The sequence below is a fragment of the Epinephelus moara genome, chromosome 21 (assembly GCF_006386435.1).
Source record: "Epinephelus moara isolate mb chromosome 21, YSFRI_EMoa_1.0, whole genome shotgun sequence".
Taxonomy (NCBI): Eukaryota; Metazoa; Chordata; class Actinopteri; order Perciformes; family Serranidae; genus Epinephelus; species Epinephelus moara.
Window position 1 is genome coordinate 14,827,991 of NC_065526.1, and position 22,523 is coordinate 14,850,513.

The 22,523-nt window shown below is 42.2% G+C and overlaps 1 protein-coding gene across 4 annotated transcripts in view; it reads left to right on the forward strand.

The window, feature by feature from the left end:
* kcnn1a (potassium intermediate/small conductance calcium-activated channel, subfamily N, member 1a) overlaps positions 1–20,102 on the forward strand; it is an 85,233-nt gene extending 65,131 nt beyond the window's left edge. For 3 of the 4 annotated variants that reach the window (XM_050032397.1, XM_050032393.1, XM_050032395.1), the window contains exons 5-9: positions 7,785–7,926; positions 8,480–8,590; positions 9,924–10,051; positions 15,298–15,367; positions 18,058–20,102. In XM_050032397.1, the coding sequence (XP_049888354.1) occupies positions 7,785–7,926; positions 8,480–8,590; positions 9,924–10,051; positions 15,298–15,367; positions 18,058–18,363 (757 nt within the window). In that variant the 3' untranslated portion in view covers positions 18,364–20,102. The remainder of the gene's footprint in view (positions 1–7,784; positions 7,927–8,479; positions 8,591–9,923; positions 10,052–15,297; positions 15,368–18,057) is intronic. The other variant, XM_050032394.1, reaches the window with a different exon arrangement.
* The last annotated feature ends 2,421 nt before the right edge of the window (positions 20,103–22,523 follow it).

Consider the following 22,523-nt stretch of genomic DNA (forward strand, 5'->3'; position numbering starts at 1 on the left):
CCCCCCCCCCCCCCCCCCCCCCCGAGTAAACTTGGGCACAAAGCCAGCAGATGAAGATGGCTGCAGATACTTCCTCTCCTCTGCATATATGTCTAAAGTTGAAGTGAATGGGATATAAACATGTATTGAGACCTTATGTACAATGCAAATCTGTTTCTGTGAACATGTTAAAGGGAAACTAGGAAAAAAATACAGACGTAGATCAAGTGTTTTCTAAGTAATGTATTTTTTCCCCCAAACTAGCCGCAGCTTTGTGGAACTTTCCAGATAGTGTCTTATGTCCGTATATTTATATTTATTTATGTTCCAGAAAGATGCAGTATAAATTGTAACAAGACTAAAAACATGAGTCTGCATCCATTTTAACCTCTGTAGCATGATAACATGCTCTTAATGACAATGCTAAAATGCTGATGTTTAGCAGGTATAATGTTTATCATGCTCGCCATCTAGGTTAGCATGTTAGTCGTATGTATAGCTGAGGCTGATGGGAATGTAGTTTTGCAGGTATTTAGTTCAGAAACCAAGTGATAGAAAAGCAATGGAAATTTTTTTTGTAATTGTTCGAGATGGAAAGTTAAGGCCTCATCAAAGTTATATTAATTCATCTTTTGGGGGACCTAGCTCGGGCTCAATCCTAATGCATCCCTTGCCCCTACCATTAAGGCCTTATGCCTCTGTTTGTGCGTTCACGTCTGGGGGTAGAGTGTCCTGATTCTTGTTGAGATATAGGATGAAGGGGTAGTGCGAAGTTTTAGGGCTGCATGGCCCTCCAAATGAAGGTTTTCAGAGGTACACTCCATACTGAGTGTCGTGAGAAATCTTCTGCAAAATGGCAGCACAAGCAACAAAAGAAACCCATGAATGTGTTTTCTTCATGAATGAAGGTTTAAAAGTAGGATAACCATCGTATTATCATGGTTTAATGTTGTTTCAATGTGTGACACTCCTTTTCTTGGTATAGTAGTATGCTCATGTTTCAGTTGCTAACTAGCTAGCTAGCTAACGTTACATTGTTTTTGCTGATCCGTGCATGACAGTCCCACATTTGGACATATTTCCATGTCGCATTCCCCACATTTGATGGCGTATGAGGCCTTAAATTCCAGCTGCGAAGTTCCTGCACTTGTTACTGCTCCTCGAACATCAGTGCAGACTGGCAGGGTAGGAGCACGGGTTGCTAACGTTAGCCGACAGAGCACTGCTAGTGGCCTGGTCATGAAGGAGTGTTCTTTTTATTGGATGACTTGTTTTATTGGTTGATAGCATAAAACTTAAGATGTGAAGGAATTGCAAGTGTCCATGCTGTTCTGTCTTTGTCAGATTAATGGCTAATGTCGTTGCGATACCTTTATTGCGATAGTTGTGTCTGTTTACGCAAAGGCCATTGAAGACTGCTGATGATATATCAGGGTTTTGAAGGGTTGTGCCGTTTCATAGGGGAAGATTTCAACCACTACCCCTTGTAATTCTATTCTGAGTGGCTAAAGGCGAGTTCACATTACACGATTGGCCGACCAGTCTTCAGTCGCGGAGACTATCGTAATCTTTTGAGTGTTCACACCTGGCGATGTGTGTTTCTGCCAACAGAGCCCCAGATAACGTGGTGACGTCACCAAACTACGTTTTACAAAACAGGATATTATGAAGTTCCCCGGCACTAAACTTGGAGACGACACATCGTAAAGGCATGGATATTCTTCCCAGAATCAGATCTGCCGCCAGGGCCTAGGTCCAAACACAACGCGCTCCCCGTGATCCTGTGGACACCGCCATTGTTGTTGTTGTTGCTTGCTGGCTTGTCCTCAATATTTCTTCTGTCCTCCTGCTTGCTGACGTGGGATGTATCCCGCCTCTCATTGGCTGATGCTCTTTGTCAGTCGTGTCAGACTTCTCCAGTTTTCTAGCATGCCAGATATCCGGTCCCAGTCACAGACGAGGGGGCGACTTGCTTGTAGGATTGTTCACACATCAGGACTCGTTGTGGCAGACTATCTGCCGACTCACCTTCGACCCAAGGTGGCTCTCAAGATCCTCTGCGACGTCAAAAATCGGGGTGAAAATTGTGTAATGTTAACTAGCCTTAAGGGCCACTCACTGACGAGGGGTACGAGTAAAAATAAGAAATGGTATTGGGCTGTGGTTTTCCAAATTTTATGGCAATCCCTCAAATAGTTGTTGAGAGATTTCTCTTAAACCCACAAATGTGAACCTCGTAGTGGCGCCAGAGGAAAAGTTAGAGGATCAAACAGTTCTCTAGGGATTCATTTAAGAGTTGTTGAGATATTTCAGGTCGGACCAAAGCGGACCGACCGACAGTCAAACTGACGTTAACATCAGATACTGTATTTCTGTAATTGTAATTGAAACAGTTTTCTCTTAAGTGATCTGCAGTTAAAACACAAGCAAAGATTTTTTGAAAAGAGAAAGACCAACTTCTGTTGCCTTAGCTTAACTTTACCAAGCTGAAGTGATTTTTTTTATTTATTTGTCTGTTAAACTTGGAAACATATTATACCCAGATAGCACACATACATCTGGCCGATGTCGGCCAGATGTATGTGTGCTATCTGGGTAAAATGCACATATCATAAAGTTGCTACAGTCCAGTCGGAGTGTGCTGCTGCTGCTGCTGCTTGCTCGCCTGCTTTGCATATTGGTTGCGCTGTAAAAACACAGTTAGGTTTGCAGTTTTTTTAATTAGGTCATCATCACTTTGAGTTTAATCTGCTCATGTTTACTGCAACTAACACACTCCCTGAGGAGCATCCCAACATATTTGTCCCCAAGCAATCTCAGCCAGAGCTCAAATTCATTTATTTCAACAAGACTTGCACTCGTTGAAAAATTGTTTTAATTTGTTTTTGTTGATGTGAAACCAAAATGCAGGAAGAAGAGGGGAAGTGCTGTTATTGTACGCAGGCGGTAGCTGCAGAATGTTAAGCAGCAGCTTTTGAATGTGGAGGAAGTCATTTACTTTGCTCGAGCAGCTGACCGGCGGAGGAAAGGAGAAACAGAGGGAGCTCTGTGCTTCTCCTAGGAGACGTTGGACAGACAGACTCAGGTTTCGCATATATTAATCGATGTTAACAGAGGAGTACTTTAGGGGCAAAAACACAAACGTGTGAAATATCTGCAACACTCTCTCTTCTTCTGTTCTGATATTGAAGCAGCGTGTCATAGTGGGTTTCACAGATGTCATGTATCTGAAGTCATTCACAAACTTTAAAGATAATTGCTGACAAAGATGTGAAACCTTTTATTGAAAGCATTGAGACTGAAGCTAAGGATGCAGCGATTGTGAAACTCTTGGACGATACTGATGTTTACAAAAACAGTTTGGCCAGTAGTCAATACTGATACCAGTGGTTTTTTGTTGCTGTCGTTTATTTTGTTGTATTTATTCCCCCTTTTGTGCCAGGGAGACAAAGAAATCTGAAAAAAAAATGATCTAACAGATTTAAAGTCATTACACTACCTTTGAAAAAGCAAAAATTCAATCATACAAATTTATGAAACAACCTAATATAACTAGGGTTGTACCCGACTCCAAATTGTGTCAGTTCAATTAGTTGTTTTGTTTTGTTTTTTTATTTAAACAATACAAATACAAATTACACAGCTACACTGTAACACATCACATTGTTTGATTCTTTTCCTAATAATATGATAGTATTTAAAATGCTAGGACAACCATTTCTCAATTCAACGAGCATTAGTGTTTGAGCGAAATCGAACGTGATGCAAGCCATCTTTTGATAGCCACGTGAGGACAGAACCAAAATAAATGCAACTTATCTTCAATTTCAGATTTACAGAAACACAACCAAGAAGCATTTTTCTTGTCGGCAGTATTTTATGAAGAATTTTTAATTGAAAATATTGTGACTTGGAATCTACAACAGCTTTATGAATGAGATCATACACCTGTCTCCATGGCAGTGGGGTATTGAATGCAGAGCTTTGGCTGTTTAATAGGAATATTTGATGATTTTTCTTTCTTTTTTTTTCCATATAAAGTTTTAAAGATTGAGCAGGGTTCAGCAGGATGTTCGGTGTGACAGCAGCATTCATGTAAAGTAGTAAACAAGTGGCAACAACATCATATTTTGTTGCCACTAGACATCAAACGAAAGCCAAAGACTGTATCGTATTAGGTGTCTGTGAGCTGTAAATTCACCACTTCTAAGCAGAAGAGAGAAGATACTGTTATCTTGGAGGCTTATGGTGGGAAGTTTCTCCTCCTCTGTGCTGCTGCATCATTTCCTGTACCAAAGAGTATCATTCAGAAAACTGTATTAATTTGAGTTTCTCACCAAAAACTAAATTTTGAACCCCTTTCTTTTGCCCGATACTCATTTTTCCCAGACAGAGCTTGAAAGCATCATAATGTAACTCAATGCAACCTTCGTTAGCTGTTAGTTCTGGCCACCGGCTGCTAACAGCTAACGGTAACTAGCTCTCCTCCTGCTGATTTTAACATGGATTTGTTGTTCACAATGTAGCATTATCAGGGAAACAACAGGGTGCATCCTCTGACGCATCATGAGTTAGTTTACAGCGTCCTTTTGTCCTGAAGGCGTCTCTGTTCATCCCAACACATTTTTTATTGTCCCCAGGACAACAGGATGCCATTAGCCTTGATCTCTGCTTTTTAGCCTGCGCAAAATTAGTGTGACAGAACAGAAAAACATCGGCCACTGCCATCGGTGAATGTTATTTGCTGATAGGCCGATGGCAGTTAAAGAGGCGAATATATCGGCAGATGTTCAGCTGATAAGTCGGTGCATCCCTAGGTTGTAGACGTGAACTTTTTAGGTGTTGCATGCAAAAGCTTTCCCTTTGCACTCAGAAATATTGTATATTGTGGTGCTTTAGTCAAACATTTCTAATATTCCTGTTAATTGTGTATGTGTGTGTATGTGTGTGTTTGTGTGTGTATGTGTTGGCTGAAGGAAGTTCGTTGCTCTTTCACATTTAATCCATCAGTATGATTCTGTTTGTTCAGACGTCTCGTCAACTTTGGCCTCCGTATTTCCTCAGGACTCGCCTCGTCAGTCATGAGCTCATCTGCGCACAATGGCAGTTAAGATATTAAATGACGGGGAATCATTCATCAGTACACATAAACAAACACGTTAGTGCTGGTTTTAGGGCTGACAAGTCTAGTTGATACGTTGATGATCATTTGAAGAGACTGACGAGGAAGGCTGTCGTTACTGATGACTTGTTTAATGCAGATTAGAGATCATTTGTCGTGTGCTGTGTGAATCGTGCTGTACTCCCTCCTCTATCCCACCACGAAAGCAAAGTTTCAGAGCTCATTTGGATGTAAATTACAGCATTATTTTATATACAGTAGTGGATAAACAACATCATCTCTGAAGTATTTGAGTAAGTGATTTCGGGGTAATGCTTTCGCTGCAGAGTGTCTGTCAGGGAGAATTTAACAGCGGGGGATAAAACTGTCTGCTCTAGACAGTGCAGTATATACCTCTTGTCCTGGAATAGGTTGAAAGTGGTGCCAGCTCTTCTCCATGCTATTCCAAAACTTGACACAGTATATTGAGAGCCTTAAAATGCTATTGATCAGCTCCCCATTCAGCCTCTGTCTCTATTCCCGTATTGCTGTTTCTGCTCTTTTTCAGAGTAGAGGATTATTGAAATATGTGCGTTGGAGCTATATTTCAACCATTAGAAAAACGGACGATAAAACAGGAAGCATTCTCTTAAACATTTTATTACCAAAAGAAAAGCAGAGCATATTTATGGGGGTTTATTTACAACAGAGAGAGGGCCGCTGTAATACACTGTAATGCATTGTTCGCTGCTCTAAAAGGTGCAGCACATTTCTGCCTGCCTTGAAGACATGACTCACTCTCTGCTCGCCTTGATGACAAGCTGAATGAAATTAACATACTAGTCACTTGTAATTACAATATTTAGCCAGCTGATCAAGTTTAGCCCCCTGGCAGCTATCAAAGGGCAGCTGGTGAAGTGTTGGGATGCAGGTAAAAGAGACAGGGGTGTCAAATTCAATGAGCTTCTTCCTTTGTTACTCATCCAATCCTGTCCTACTGTTTACAAATGAAAGCCCGTCCACGAAGACGTACAATCCCCCCTCCACCTGGTGATACTGCACTATTTGTCAGAGGTGGTTTTCATCTCTAAACGGACCCCAGGTTTTTTCCCATCGCTCCCCTGCTCTCAATATACTGGCTTTGAAGCATGCAGGATGCAGACATCTTTCTTTATTCCTGCATGGTATTGTACAGACTGCTTCTCTGCATGTCATTTAAGAGGCTTGAATCCCACAGACCGCACACTTTTTTGCCATTGTGAGGGAGAAAAAGTGCTCATAGTTATTTTCTCCCCCTGACTTTGAGCATGAATAGACACTTGTGGGAGTGGGAGTTTGAAGAACTTGCAGAAGGCATGATTAGTTCACTTATATTTGCTAACAATGAACTGTCTTGGAGGAGAAGGAGGAGAGGGCATTTGCCTTCGTTTTAGAAAGAAAACGTAAGAAATCCATCGTCTGGCCCCAAGTGCTCCGATCTGTACTTGTGCACTAATTAGAGGTGATTGTTCCGGCGATTTTGAGTCGGCACGCTGGGTCACTGCTGGATAGTTTGAAGTCGTTAGCGATTCATGATTGGCTCAGTCAGAATCCCCTTTTTGAAAAGCCTTAACAAAATCCCAAGAAATTAGACTCCATCTATGTCGTCTTGTCAGAAGGATGTTGGCGAGATGTTGTCTCAAAGTGTTTAATGAATATTTGATTTTAACTCCAAAATTAAATCTTATCTGATCTCCTCCTAGACAGCCCATTGGGAATAATTAGACGAGTTGAATGAGGGTGGGTGGATAAGGCAGATTTGCCTCTGTGATGGACTTTTGTCTTGCTGCAAAAGGTATGGGAATGTCATCATCAATGCAGCTTTTGTGCAGTGTGTGTTTTTTTATAGAAATATCTTTGCATATGCACTGTGGGCCTTTGGTCTGACAATTCAAGCATGGCTGTCAGCTATTTTCAGCAAACAACATGTTTGAAGTGATGATTTGCATTGCCAAACCTTATTTTGGGGGCAGCGTGAACTTCTATGGAGGACGATTTGCAGCAAACTGCGACCAATAAGCCAATTGTTAGTTTGATTTTAATGCAGCAGTAAGTGCATTTTGTGGATGCTCTGACATTAACATTGTTGGGTTGTCACATTCAAATCAAGTTTGACCTGCGGTACTCTTTATTCAGTATGGCCCCTTTGAAACATGTTGTCTAAAATTGTAATTTCTATGCAAATGTACGACAAGAGTAAGTGATTTGGCCTCAGAATCATCTCCTATGAATGCTCCTTCACGTCATTCCTCTCACCAGACATAAAACATGTTCACTGGTGTTGCTCTAGTTTTAAAATCATTCCATCAATTTCTTTCAAAAATGGACACTATTTGCTTTTTCCTGGCTTCATGTCATTTTAAGTTTCCATGTTCCTACATTAAACTGTCGCAGGTAGAAATGACCCGAAGTCAACGAGGAACAGGAATTATAGTGTCTCTTTCAAATCCATCGACTTCACCTTCATTTTTTCACTCAGTATGGATGTTTTAGTGCCACACTGGCTTTACAAAACAGATCTTCACCACCTCCACCTCCTCCACTCACCACCCCCTGTTTGGTTCACACAGCACCACGTCATTCTCCAGCATGCTCACGTTCAAGTAACTGTGCGCGGTTTCACTGACTGTGTCTATCCCACTTCTGCTTATCTTCGTCACCTCAGGTATCATGACAAACAGGAAGTGACCAGTAACTTCCTGGGAGCCATGTGGCTCATCTCGATTACCTTCCTCTCCATCGGCTACGGGGACATGGTACCGCACACGTACTGTGGGAAAGGCGTGTGTCTGCTTACAGGGATTATGGTGGGTTCCTCTTGTCTTCGCTCAGATAAATACATAACACTCTCACAGGACAACTGGAACAGTTATAAAACTAAACCTCAGCTCTCTCTGCGCTCACTGCCAGCTACACCGACTGAGCCTCATGCAACAAGAAACACAACTTTGAGATAACTTTAGATATAATCCCACTTGTGTAACTTTCTTTTAGCCGCCATTTTTTACATATATATATGTTTAGGTGTGCTCTAGACAATTTCTCTTTGAAACACACTCAGTAAACCTTGAACACAGCTTAGTTAAGTTATTTTGCTTTACTAAACTGATGCATAGTTATTAATATAGAAAATACCTGAGTGTCACAGTTTTTTCAGTTGGTGTTTAAGGAAAGATTAAGGAAAATGCCAAATGCAATGAACTGTTCCTGGTTAAATAACATCCCCTGACTTAAAGCTGCTTTGTTTTGTTTCTTTACTGGTTTTCATTTTATATTATCAATGTAGTAAAGTTGCATTTTGAAAGCTCACAAACAAAATGTTGCTGTATGTGCTTGCTTGGCCGTGTCTTTGTGCAACAGGGAGCTGGTTGCACTGCGCTGGTGGTTGCAGTGGTGGCCAGGAAGCTGGAGCTGACCAAGGCTGAGAAACATGTCCACAACTTCATGATGGACACACAACTCTGCAAACGAGTGAGTATTGCAGTATTCCACTGCATGTAACTGTGATAATGCTATGCTGGGTTTTTTTTTTTTTTGTTTTGTTTTGTTTGTTTTGTTTGTTTTACTGCAACAAGCGCCCTTAGTTTTGGTTCATAACCATTTAAAACAGTGGTTCCCAACTGGTGGGTCATGGTCCAAGTGTGGGTTGCGGTCCATTCTGAATGGACCAAAAGTGACTCACAAATGTGTCACAGCGCTTTTAGTGTTTCCTGCCATAGAGTGAATGACTAATGGACAGCTACTTGTTGGACACAGCAAACTAGCTCGACGACATGGCCACCCTGAAGTATGATGCTGAATGTATTAAACTGTGTGGACCTTGAACTGATGACCAAGTAGAAACCTGGAACCCGTGATTCGACCAGTTGGGAACCACTGCTTTATAAACAAATGTTTTGTTGACTTATATGATCTAACATAACAAGTTGCATATGAATATGTGTTGGAAACGGTTCGATCAGAGAGTGATTTTCCATTTTTGAGGCTGTTCATTTAAATTTCAGACTGTGTTTAGACAGTTTCTAGAGGCCTGAAGACTGTAACTAGATCCGCAAGCAGGTATATTAGGGTCAAAACACCTGACGGAGGCCTAAAGAAGTCAAACTATGTAAGAAAGTAGAAAAGAAAATAAAGACTGATTGCTGCTTATCCTGTGACATATCAACGTTTCTAAAGTGAGGTAGTACATGAGTTGACTATGTCATCAGGAGTTTTAGGGGATGGTGGATGACACATAGGCAAGACCGCTGTTCGAGACCAACAGACAAGAAAACTTGTTTTGTTTTAGTGACTCATCACTGTTTTTCCAGTGGCTTTTTGGCAACCAAGCATAGGTGGTTTTTAGGGACCTGTCGCTGTTTTTCTAGCTGGGATTGCACCATGAAAATGTTTTTTGCTAAGACATCATTATGCCCCCATAATGGTGTATTTTAAGCCAAGACTTGATCTTCTCCCAACCATATTCATGTGTTTTTTGTGCCTTAACCTAACCACACGCTAACCACAGCCTTGTTGAAACGTAAAGGTCCTCAGCATCACATCAGCTGACTCTATGTTGCTTTTAAACCCCTCCTGCATAGGCCGGCATTTTAATAACATTACAATTCATTACTCTGGTGGTTTTATGTTGTTTTTGTTTAAAGGAGTGCTATACAAATAAAGTTTTCTAACTTGCCCTATTTCAGCTCTCTCTGTAGGTAATATTTTCAGACAGTAACATTAATCATGGACCACTGACTTTCAAATTTGATGTCAAACCTAAAGCTATTGTACATCTTACGTTTTTCTCAACCTTGCCTCACAGGTAAAGAACACAGCTGCCAATGTACTCAGGGAAACATGGCTCATCTACAAACACACTAAATTGGTCAAGAAGATAGATCACGCCAAGGTGCGGAAACACCAGCGCAAGTTTCTCCAAGCCATTCACCAGTAAGTCCTGCACTGCGTTTGTTTTGTGTTATCAAATATGTATTAAAATGTTTGACAGAAATATGACAGCGTTGTTCACCACCAGCCACCGAGGGGAATCACTCAGCATGCCCTAAAGAATACAGTATGTTACTGACAGATAGTTCTTACGATGTTTGATCCATGTGATTGTCTTTAGTGCTATTTATGGTAAAAAAAATACTTAAGCTGTATTATTAAGAGTTGTAAAGCTAATAAACGAGACTGTCCTCCAAAATACGACCACGTAGGTCATTTTTATGAGCAGAAATACAACCCATATTTACAGTTTTGGAAGGTGGCGACCTCTAGTGGCCGTGGTAATTATTGCAGAAGGAAGGCAGGCGATGTAGTAAAAAGATGTAAAGAACAACAAAGTCCGCCTGTGGTGGAGCGGAGGGGAGTTGGATGGGTCAGACAGCCACAGGACTTTCATCCAGGAGACTGATGTTCATGTCCCGTGTGAAACCGAAAGTCAGCGTTGATCTATTTTAACGTAGTATGTCACAGTACGTCACGTGACATAGAGCTTTGATTGTACCCAATAAATCAGGCCAAAGCCTTCATGAACCTGCACAGTTTCTGTCCAAGCCTGACCTGAGCAGAACCACAGAACCTTGTTTAGCCCAAGCTCGATTTAAAACCCAAATTAAAATTCTTAATAGTGGGGGCTGATGTGTTTCATTGCACCACTTCTCCTTTTTCTCTTCCCTCTGTTATATCAAAAGCCTGTCATCTTGTGCATGACAGGTTGGGCCGTCTGGTCTGTGTAGACTCACAAGTCAGTCTTTAGGCACTTTGCTTAACTAAAGACTGATGACTTTCTCCCTGATTTTGTGTTTAGATGGGCGGATACAATTTCAGAGTTTAAAAAAACTCCCTACGTTGCAGAACCAATAGTAAATCTGCTGGGCGGTCCTTCGATGGCTCGCTGAACTCTTGTGCTTGTAAATATAGTCCCACTAGAAACACGTATAGCAGTACAAAATGGCTCAGCCGCGCTTGCAGGAAACGCCGTTAGTGGATGTTTGTTGCGTTTGCGGCGACACATTCTCACCAACTAAAAGAAACAAACATAATCTTTTACAAGGCCATGACTCAACCGTCCGGCCGGACTATAGAGGGAATCGCCTTGTTGTTTACAAATAGCCTACTTCCGGGTAGAAAACCAGCAGAGCTTTTAGCTATATATATATAGCTATATATATAGCTAAAAGCTCTGCTGGTTTATATATATCACATTTTTCACATCACTGTATCACCGTTTAGACTAATCCNGTTGTAACTAAGACATCCGCTGGAAAAAATATTTTCTTCACGGATGAGCACACGTTTGATAAAACTGAGTTAAATCTCTCGGCATCCATTTTCAAGCTCTCTGTGTGTTTGTTTCCTTGCGGACGAGGAAAGGGGGAGCGCACATTTCCGAGAAGGCGTGTCCTTTTCAAAAATGCAAGAGGCGTTGCTTTGTTGCCGGCCGTTTTCGCCGGTGTGTTAAACACACTTTAGAAAGGAGTGTCCCCAGACTATCAGAAGGCGGAGATCTGTGATTGTCTGGTGGTGAGACTAGGTCTGTGCTCTTTGGTGCGTCTTCGAGTACGCACGGCGGTCCATGGCGATGCGGCGTGCAGATAATGATCAGCGCTTTCCGCTGCATGTTAAGCACTTTTCTCCCACTGCTGGGTAGACAGAAGTAAACACTGCCAACCAAGTTGCCTTGCAGCCCCTGAGCTCTCTCTTTCTCTCTTGTTTTCCATCCCTCTCTTGCGTGCTCTGTCTCGCTCCACCGGTCCTCCACTATGTTGCTCCGCTGTTTCGTCACTTGCTCTCTATCTCCATTGAGTCCCCCTCGTCTTTCTCTTTGCCTCTTGATTCAGTCCAATGCAACTTTCAACATTTATGCACGAGAACTGCCAATTTCTTGAAAAGACAAACTGGTAAATTGGCCAGAGCTCGACCCAGTTCAAGCTCAGAGGAATACTGAGAAATTGAAGCCTAGTCCAGGTCGGGTTTGCAACATGGAAGTGCCAAAAACTGCAGTTCTTTGAATGGCCACTTGAGGCTGGCCCAGAAGCCAGTTGATCCCCGCAGACCTCCATGTTGAAATGTCCAACTTTACAGCAGAAATAAACATGTTTACAGCCTGGTACAGAAAAGGGTTTTGGTCTCTACAGTTGATTTTACATCCATGACAACTGTACAGGAGTGAATTTTTTTATAACTCACCTGTTTACATTTTATTAGGGCGTAAGGCTACCCGTTATTAAGGATGGGCCACTTAAGTGACACACTGTCTGCTGACAGCGTCTTCGGCTTGTCAGTCAGATCCACCCCTCGCTACTCCACAGTGCCAGCCTCTTGCCCTAATATGGTCACTTCTGGATGGTAACAACCAGAATGCTGAACCTGAGGCTTCAAAACAGGAGTCCACACACCAATGGGTGACATCACGGTAGCTAAGTCCATTAGTTTTACAGTCCATGTTCGGGCAGAATCAGGCTTGGGCAGAGGATCATAGCTCTAACATGACACACATTACGTTACCTTAGTAACAAACGTACTTATTTGAAGCCAAACTATGATCTTTTTCTAAACCTAACCGATGAGTTTTGTTTGCTGAAACCGAACCACTTAGTTTTGGTGCAACTGCAGCCATTAACAGTCATAAACAAGCTATTCTGTCGTCCACCAATAAGAGCGCTAATTTAGGAAATACTCCCATGGGTCATATTCAGAAGGTAGAAGCATACAACCTATGTGGTCGTATAAATTGGAGGAGTCATTGGAATAAATGTACAAAATGCAGCTGTAGCAGAGAATGTTTCTAGCGTTTGTTACAGTGTCCTCTCCGAGAGTACCATTTCCTTTGATTGTTATGCTCACACACATGCAAACTCACACACATGCATACACATACACAAGCACACACGCTGCAATCTAGTGTAATGGTCCTTCCTATCCCCCCTCCCCGCCTCCCTCTCCCTCCGACCCCCTTTTACCCCGTGCTTACAGTGAGAAGTGTAATGGTTTCACTCGTTTCGTGAATGTTGTGAGGTTAAAACTCTGTACTGTGTTCTGTCTTTGTTTTGCTCTATCACCGCAGAGCTCAGAAGTAAGTTGAGTCTTCTATGTATCCTCCTCCTACTGTTTCCTCAACATCCTCCTCCTCTCTCCATGTCTGCGTTTGACATGCATGAAAAAAACAGCGTTTGTTACCACAAAAAAATGAGAAAAAAAAGCTGGATGCTGAATTGTTTTTTTTTTCTTCAGTTTTTCTTTTACTTCAGTGTTCCATTTACTTCCCTCTCCCTCCCATCCCCCCTTTGAATGGAATGAAACAAAAAAAAATAAGCATCAACATTTTGCCACCAGTGTCGATAGTGGAGGGTTTGTCTGGAGAGAACGTGTGAAAGGAAAAGCATCTTGCACAGAATGAGCTTGGAGCTTTGTTGGCCTGGTCAGCGGTTCATAATCATCTACGATGTACTGTATAATGTTGCCCATGATTAATATAGCTGCTCTGGAGGCTATATTAACCTGCATCAACAGATATCATCCTACACTCCTGATGGTTTTGTGATGACACACACACACACACACACACACACACACACACACTGTAATGTATGAGGTTTAAATATTTGCTGTTGTTACATTTTATTTTCTTTCTTTTTGAGATCAAATGCCAAAGCTTGCACATGACATTGACGACATAGCACAAAAAGACAACACACAACACGTAGGTTGTGGTTTTGTAGAATAAAATTGTTCTCATAATGCGTTACACTAATAAGTAGCGCTGTTAGCTTTTAGCCCCCATTCTTCGACAGCCATAAGGGATAACAAAGCCGGGCAAACAGACACATACAAGCTGTTTCCCACAGAGATAGAGCCGTAAGCGAGCGGTCTCACTCCGCTCTGATATACTGATTTGCACATGAATAAATGCCCTTGAATGTCATCCTGTCTCATAATTTGCCGAACAGGGAAATTCTTCCTCTCACACATCCCAATGATGGCTGTGTGATGCCACCACTAACAATGACACATTATTCGCATCAGCATTAACAGTTCTTACAGGGACGTAGTGCATTTGATTAGAGATAAAGAGGCACAATGTTGAAGGCATCACAAAACATGTCCGACGTATCATTGCGCAAGTTATCTGAAATGTCTATGTTGCCGTATGTTCAGCAGTGTCATGAAACAGTTTATTTCTGGCAAGTTTCATCTTTTATCTGTGACATCCACACACACACATCAACCCATGTACATACACACACACACACACACACACACACACTGAAAGACTCACATTTCATTGTGCACAAAGTCACTCACGGTCACTGCACGCTTACTGAATGACCAGTGTGTATATATGAAGTCCTACCACTGAGCTGTGTGTAGCACTGACAAAGGGCATGTCATCTTTTTCCTTTTTTGACGTCTTACTTTTGGAAAGAGATGGGAATGTTTTTATTTCAAACATAAATTTTGGGGGGTTTTCTTGTATGGAAGCATATTGCATTCTTACTGAAAAAAACCCATCATGTTTTGTCATTGTAATAATACCTTTTGGCATTATATTGAGATTTTTTTCCTCTTGGTGAGAAGCAAATTCTTTTTGGGTTGTAACAAGATCATCTCAGTATTAGGACTGTTTATCGTTGCAGCGAAAAATACTTTTTTAATGTAAAAAGTGCTACTTACAGCACTGCACTATTATGAGAAAAAGATCTTGTTATAACAAAAAAAAAATCAGATAAAACATGATAAACACGGTCTTTATTTTTGTTTTTCAAAATGAGCGTAGTATGCTTCCGCAGTTTTGCATGTTTTGGTTGGTATTGCATTGACCAAGACCAGGAATGCTTGTGTATATATATACATATATATATCTCTCTATATATGTATATATATAGATATGTACCGTACATATATTTACGATGCATGCAGGTAGTCCTCTCTCTTTTCAATGTCATCAGTGAGAGAGCACGCCTGATAAAAATGTCCTCCTCCTCCTCCTCCTCCTCCTTTCTTCCCTATCGGCCCTCTCTGCCCCTTCATCACCCCCAAACAACCTGTCTTTATCTCTCTGCTCCACTCCTGCAAACCGCCCTCTATTCTCCCCTTCCCTCCGCCACTCTTCTTCGCCTCCTCCCCTTTCTCCTTTGTCCACCTCTTCCTGCCCTCCTCCTCCTATTCCCACCTCCCTCTGCCTCCACCAGACTGCGCAGTGTGAAGATGGAGCAGAGGAAACTCAATGATCAGGCCAACACCTTGGTGGACCTGGCGAAGGTAAGTCTCCGTTCTGATGTGGGTAGAATTAATGTTTGCATACAGACAAGTGATTACATGACTACCTGTGTGGAAAGAAGACTTTAATTAACCAGCTGTGCACCATCTGCCCAGCACCAAGCAGCACATATAGGACCCTCTTTAAATGATCTATAGCACATGACCTCAAGTGCATTTCGAGTGTTTCCAACTTCACTTTTGCGAGTTAAACGGCACCTAAAATGGTGCATGGGGCAAAGGGGTTGTATTTAGTTCATTCATTCATTTTCTGTAACCACCTATCCTGTTAGGGGTAGCGGGGGGGCTGGAGCCTATCCCAGCTGACATTGGGCGAGAGGCAGGCTACACCCTGGACAGGTCACCAGACTATTGCAGGGCTGACACATAGAGACAGACAAGCGTTCACACTCACATTCACACCTACGGACAATTTAGAGTCACAAATTAACCTAACATGCATGTATTGTCTTGTATTTAGTCCCTTATGTAATCATAGGTGTGTTTTGGGTGTAACAAATGTTTAGCCAATCAGATTGTCATCTCCCATTCCCTTTGAAAGCCAGGTGTGCCTGCACATGGCGCACTATATACATGGCAGATTTGGCAAATTGAAAAAGCAAGCGTTTTTCTGCTGAGTAATGCTGGAAGAGCAGTAATGTCAGTGCAGCAAATATCGTGGGACATTTTCTGTAACCACTTATTTTGTTAGGGGTCATGGGGGGCTGGAGACATTGTGCAAGAGGCGGGGTACACCCTGGACAGGTCACCAGACTATCACAGGGCTGACACATAGAGACAGACAACCATTCACACTCACATTCACACCTACAGTCAAACTAGAGTCACCAATTAACCTGCATGTCATTGGACTGTGGGAGGAAGCTGGAGTACCCAGAGAAAACCCACGCTGACACGGGGAGAACATGCAAACTCCACACAGAAGGGCTCCTCCACCCTGGGTTCAGACAAGGAACCCTCTTGCTGTGAGGTGACAGTGCTAACCACTGCACTACTGAGCAACAAAGCCAAAAACTGTAGTTATAAAATTAGCAGAGGAAACAGAATTAAATGTTTACCTCCTGAAGTAATCAATGAAGTTTCACTGCTCCTCCTGTTACGTATGTAGTCACATCTTACTATCTGAATAATGCGCCCTTTAACTAGTAGTAAAATACTTCACCATTCTGACTTTAGAGCAGGTTTTTGTTAACCAATACGCCAGTAATGCACCTGACCACACCTCATGTTAAGACCTACACAACCATGGGCGCACAGATGGGTGAAAGTACATTTGCTACTTACACAACGTGGGCGCTGGTTGTGTAAATGACCGCTGCGTCGGTCTGAAACTAGCAGTAACAGTTGCGCTGCGCTGTGTGCCACTTTGCGGCGAGTGGAAGATACTGTAGGGCCCATTGTCTTAATATTCAATGTAGACCAACTGTCTCATTCTTTGTCGAGCTGATATGAGCTCTAAAATCACTGGAGACAATAATGACAACAAATCCAGGACTATCCCTGAAGTCTACTGTATACTTTTGTTGTTAAGTGTATTGATATTTGTCAACTAAAATCAAATCAAACTCAGCACAGACTGAAGTCCCATTGCTGGTAATATTTTATGGCAGTGTAAGAGTTTGGGGAACCTGAGCCTAACCACACACTGTAAACAGTATCCGTCTGTAAGGAGAGGGTGAATGCAGTCATGCCTTGGTAGCTTCTGTCCTGCTGTATAGACGTCAGCTGACCCAGCAGAGCAGAGCGGAGAGGGGGTTCAAAGGGAGGTGCATGACTGCAGCCTCATTTGATGTGGATGGCATTTGCACTCCAGTGTGTATTTTAAAAGGTTCTGAGGGTGACTCCTTTAATGTGTGTTTACTTGCCCTTACTCTGCTCGATGGTCAGATCCATCTGTGTACAGCCTACAGTAGTTCAACGGCTCAGTGTCTCTTTGTTAAGCCCCATGGCGAAGTAACCCTTTGATTTCTGGCTTATACATATGATAAATAATTTGATTTTAGTGTCTGAAAAAGGCCTTAAAGTATTTTGTGAACACTGCTGGTGACCAATTGTATGTTAAATGGAATTTACTTTGTCAAAATAAAGAATAGAAAAGAATATAATGCTTTATTGTATATTTTACAATACATACAATAGCCATAGTCTGAATAGAGGAATTACACGCAGATACCACTGGCATTAACTTTGGCCCAGCTGCATCCACTGCGGAACAATAAGTGCCTAAATAATAGAGACGCTTTTCATTATATGAATGAGTTGTGTGGAGCATATACATAAAGCATTAAAGACCTTCTCTGGCTATAAATGGATTGGAGAAGCTGGTTGTGAAACGGTGGGAAGATAAAATCAATGCTGAGTTGCTGAAACTGTCCAACTCCCCTTCACTCTGCTTCCTGTCGTTCTTTCCTTCTCTTCGGCCTGAATAAGATTTAGACTGTCTGCTCATGTAATTCATGATGAGTTATGACATGAAAGGCGTATTCGCTGTGATGTATACGTACTGTACCTTCTGTAAATTTGTTGCAGCTCTCCCTGGGGATATTAAGTTGTAAAATTGCTCATGTTTTTCATCTTGTCCTTCCCTCCTTTGTCTGGCCCTCCTCCTCTTCCTTCTCTGTCCTCCTGTTCTTGCACCTCCCCAAACACATTTACTTTCTCTCCTTCATTAGACCCAGAATGTGATGTATGACCTGGTGTCAGAGCTGCAGGAGCGCAGTGAGGAGCTGGACAAGCGCATCGGCACACTGGAGGACAAGCTGGACTCGGTGACGGGCAGCCTGCAGGCGCTGCCCTGCCTCATCTCCCAAGCCATAACCCAGCAGCAGCAGGACTTCCTGGACGGCTTTGTTCACCGCTTTCGGCCCGCCTCACTAGCCTCAGAGCGCTCCGAACGCTCAGAGCGATCCTGGACTTCCACCGCCCGTAGGCGGCGCTCTCCCTCCACAGCACCACACACCTCCTCTGATAGCGGATAACCTTGACAAACCCTCTGCAATCACCTTCAAGCCCCGCCTTTTCCCAGACCAACTCGTCACCTCATTCTCTCCCATCCAAAGCCGTCCCTGTAACCGCTGGCGAGTCCATGTCTGGACGAATAATGAACCCATATCTTGACCCCTGACCTGATCCTTGCCCTCTTTCTCTTCCTCCCACTCATCCCCTCTCCTGTTCCTCCCCGCCCAACATCAAATCCAAAAACCAATTCCTCTGTGACTGAGCCTCTCAGCACAGGACTGGATCAGAGCTACTCCAAAAGAACAAAGAAAAGCAAACAAAGACTTAAATCAAGAAAAAACACAAATGCATCCAAAAAAAGAAAAAGAGAAAAAAAAATTAAAAATGACTGAAAAACCGAGATAAAGTAGAGATATGGTTTATGTTTTAGCCATTGTATGGCTGTTCAAGTTAGCTTTTTTGTAAAAGCCCTTGTATAGTTAAAAAATGACTGAGTTCAGGGTCACTGGGGTGAGAGCTGGCTATCACACCGGAGAGTCCTTAACCACGAGGGGGGAAGTTGGTCTGTGGAGCTGAGGGCTTCGGCTCACCTGCTGGCCCTCTGAGGCCATGGAGGACATCCGTCCACCCATCCGTCCGTCTATCTGTTTGTCTGGTGAGGAGAGCAAGACAAACCATTGGATTTCCCTTTCAAAAGACTAGTGTCATGGATTCTTTCCCATAGGTTAGGGTGAAAGCTTTAGACGAGGCTACGAGAGCGCTGACTTCAGGTCAGTGTTTGAAGATGCACTTAAGGGGGAGGGGAAACTGTCACACAAAAGAAGAGCAAAGGGGATGCATATGGCATTACTACTGGGTAGGAAAAATTTACACAGTTGCCAACTTCAAGGTTTCAGCTTCCTTGTTCTTACCAAGGGAAAATGAGAGCGACTATCTTTTTTAGTTACATATTGACATGTGATTTTTCAGTGCCTGAATGTATAAATAGTAGAGGGTTATTTAATTACTAATTTCAGAGCTTTTTTACGATGTTAACAGTCTGAATACAGCATTGCATTCCTTTTTCAGATACATTCCTCTCCAAAAATTTAAAGAAAATGTCTTAATGTAATGCATAACATTGCCTCCATTACACAGCAACTCTAAATGTTTTGAAAACTTTTTTTTTCTATTTCTACTAACACCGTGGGAAATGAAAAGTTCAGAGAGTAAGCAAAAGTGAGACCGACGGAGAGGTTATTTGTGAGTGTTTGTCAGAGAACAGGTTCACTTTTAGCTCAATGCTGCACACTCATACACACAACAATGGAATATGTAGTAGTCTACCTTTCTCACCACCACTAATTAGAGCTTCCTGTGGTCTTCAGATAATGGCATGGCTTGAGGTCTGCTGGTGTATACGGCCACACGGGCACACATCACTGGTCGAACTGAGAAACCAACCCTGCCCCTTTGCATGGTTCTGTGCAAAAATGACAATGGATTACACACTTCCTCGGATGGCTTGATGATTTTTACATGATTTAGATTTTTATCACGTTTACTTTTGTTTGTGGCCTTTCTTTCTTTCAGGTTTTTTTTTCTAAATTTTCCTTCTTTTTTTTTACTAGGCTACCTAGGGTTTTAGAGTTGCAGAACTAGAGAGTTGCAGTAATGTGATTCTGTAATGCATTCTCTGTTTAAAATATGAGATGAAGAGAGATCACTATTTCAAAAGAATCCTGAAAGGATACAAATAAAAGTGCTGAAGAAACTTTAATGAATGGGTCCCTCTGCAAATTTAAAAGAATAGTTTTGGGAAATACGCTTATTCACTTTCCAGCCAAGTGTTAGATGAGAAGATTGATACCACTCTCGTGGAACAGCTAGCCTTACTCAATCTGATCGTACAAAACCAAATATCTAAGTTGTGCAGTCGCAGTCTGGAGTCCAGAACGAATTTTATCACAATTGAAAGGACATTATCAGTGGTTATCAGCCTCATAGGTGTGGGTTAGAAGGGGCCTGCTACATCCACTAGTAGGTTCAGAGTGTCGTTTGCCTGCGCCATGACCTTTGAATCTGCCCAACCTGCCAAGTTTGAGTTGAATGATTCGTCTGGCATTGTGACATGGAATCAACATAATCTTCTCAACATTACGCAACACTTAAGGGTTTGCTTTCCTTCTATTCGCTCCTCTCTAAAAAGCCCGGCCAAACAGATATGTTGGCATGGCGACGCATCAGTGTCGACTTAAAATGACGTCAGATTTTTAGGCATGTAAGTTGGTCTCTAGTGATTGGTCAGGGAAAATCAATCCCCATTCCCAAAGGAAATCAGTTAAAGTGGACGCAATGTCTGAAGATGGCCGTGTTCATTGTTAGGCGGTGACCTCAAGTGGCTGTATTAAGTATGACGAGAGTAAATGAGGAAGTCAGACGAAGTAAGTTTATATAGTGAGAAGTCTGTGTAAGGAGGGACGTTGGGGTGGTGGGTGGGTCAAACAACACAGGACTTTCACCCAGGAGTGTGGATTCGTGTCCTGTGTGAAACTAAAGTCAGCGTTGCAATATGTTAACTACGTAACGTAGTGTGTCATCTGTGGTTACGGCAGTAACAAATATATTTGCCAAACCATGATCTTTTTTCAATACCTAACTTCTTAGTATTTGCGCCTAAACTTAACAAAAATGAAACTGAAACGAAACTGCAACCGCATTACTGGGCTGATACTGTTCGTCTAAATGGGTCTCCCCTTCTTCCCACTGTACAAAAACGAAGCCAAAATATCCCAGATATGGCTGCTTACATCTTGCGCTGGTGATGTCATTTGGAGCCAGAGTCTGTGCAGTAGGGGTCGCCATGGTATCGAGTTCCCACCGTTTGACCAATTGTGAGCACTGCCATTGATAGCCACATTTGGAACACACAGCTGTCAATCATGACGCCAAACCCCCTTCTCATAGCATCAAATAGCTACTTAAAATCAAACTTTTTAATTAAAAACTTGAACATACATCAGCATGTTATGACCTACCTAAAATGACAGACACAATCTTTAGGGAAAAATTTATTTGACTATACTTTGATCTTTAAGTTTGGCCCATGCGCCATCTGCTAACATGGAGGAGAAGGGGTTTATGACCGATACTGCAGCCAGCCACAAGGGGGCGATCAAGATGTTTTGGCTTCAGTTTTGGAGAGCAGTCATGTCAGTCTACGATCTGAGCCTACTAGTAGATGTGGCAGGACCCTTTAACCCACATCTGTGAAGCTGATAACGAGTGATAAAGCCGAGTGATAACATTCAAAGCAAAAGCAGAGTGTCTGTTGGTTGCCTGGCAACATCACATTGGTAACAAGACTAGTCTCCTATAATACCAAAACCTGTCTTTCATACACATAGATTTTTGTACGAATTAAACCTAATATAATTAGTTAATTAATGAGCTTTAGCAGTGCTTGTAAGTCAATTTTGTTACCGTAATACAGAGCCAGGCTAGCTGTTTCCCCCGTTTTCAGTCGACGCTAAGCTAACTGGCTGTTAGCTAGCTTTATATTTAAACACGAGAGTGGTGTCAAGCATCTTTCTAACGCTCAGCAGAAAAAATGAATAAGCGATTTTCCCAAAATGTCAAACTATTCCTTTAATATTACAGTATCAGGCCTCTGTTTTGTCTTTCAAAAAGACATTGAAACACATTCACCATGATGGAGGAGAGATTATAAGATTTTAAATATCAAAGGCATGGTATGTGACGCATCCAGTTGTGATGACTTGTAGATTTTTGACTTGAAGAGAAATATTTAGGATTTTTTAGAGTTTTTATTTTTCTACAGTGCATATTAACGGCAGAAGAGGAAGTCAGCGGGCTAGCATGCTGTCCTGAACTAGATTAAATGGTAGAAAATATGAGTTGCAAAAGGATGATAGTGTTGAGAATCATCTTTGTAGTCCCTAAAGCTAACAGACAAATAGGATTATTGTTATTATTTCTTAGATCTTAATTTTTTCCGAGCTGCTTCGTCGGGGTGAGTCTAAACCCTGTGAGACGGCGAGTGAGTCCGCTCTCCCACAGGCTCTGGACTGACCAGAGAGCACTTCATTTAAGAACATATTCAGTTTGCTACGAGTGGAACTTAATCAAGCATGAATATTAGCTTTTTTCCTTTTCAACTTGAGTTGATGAAGCATGACTC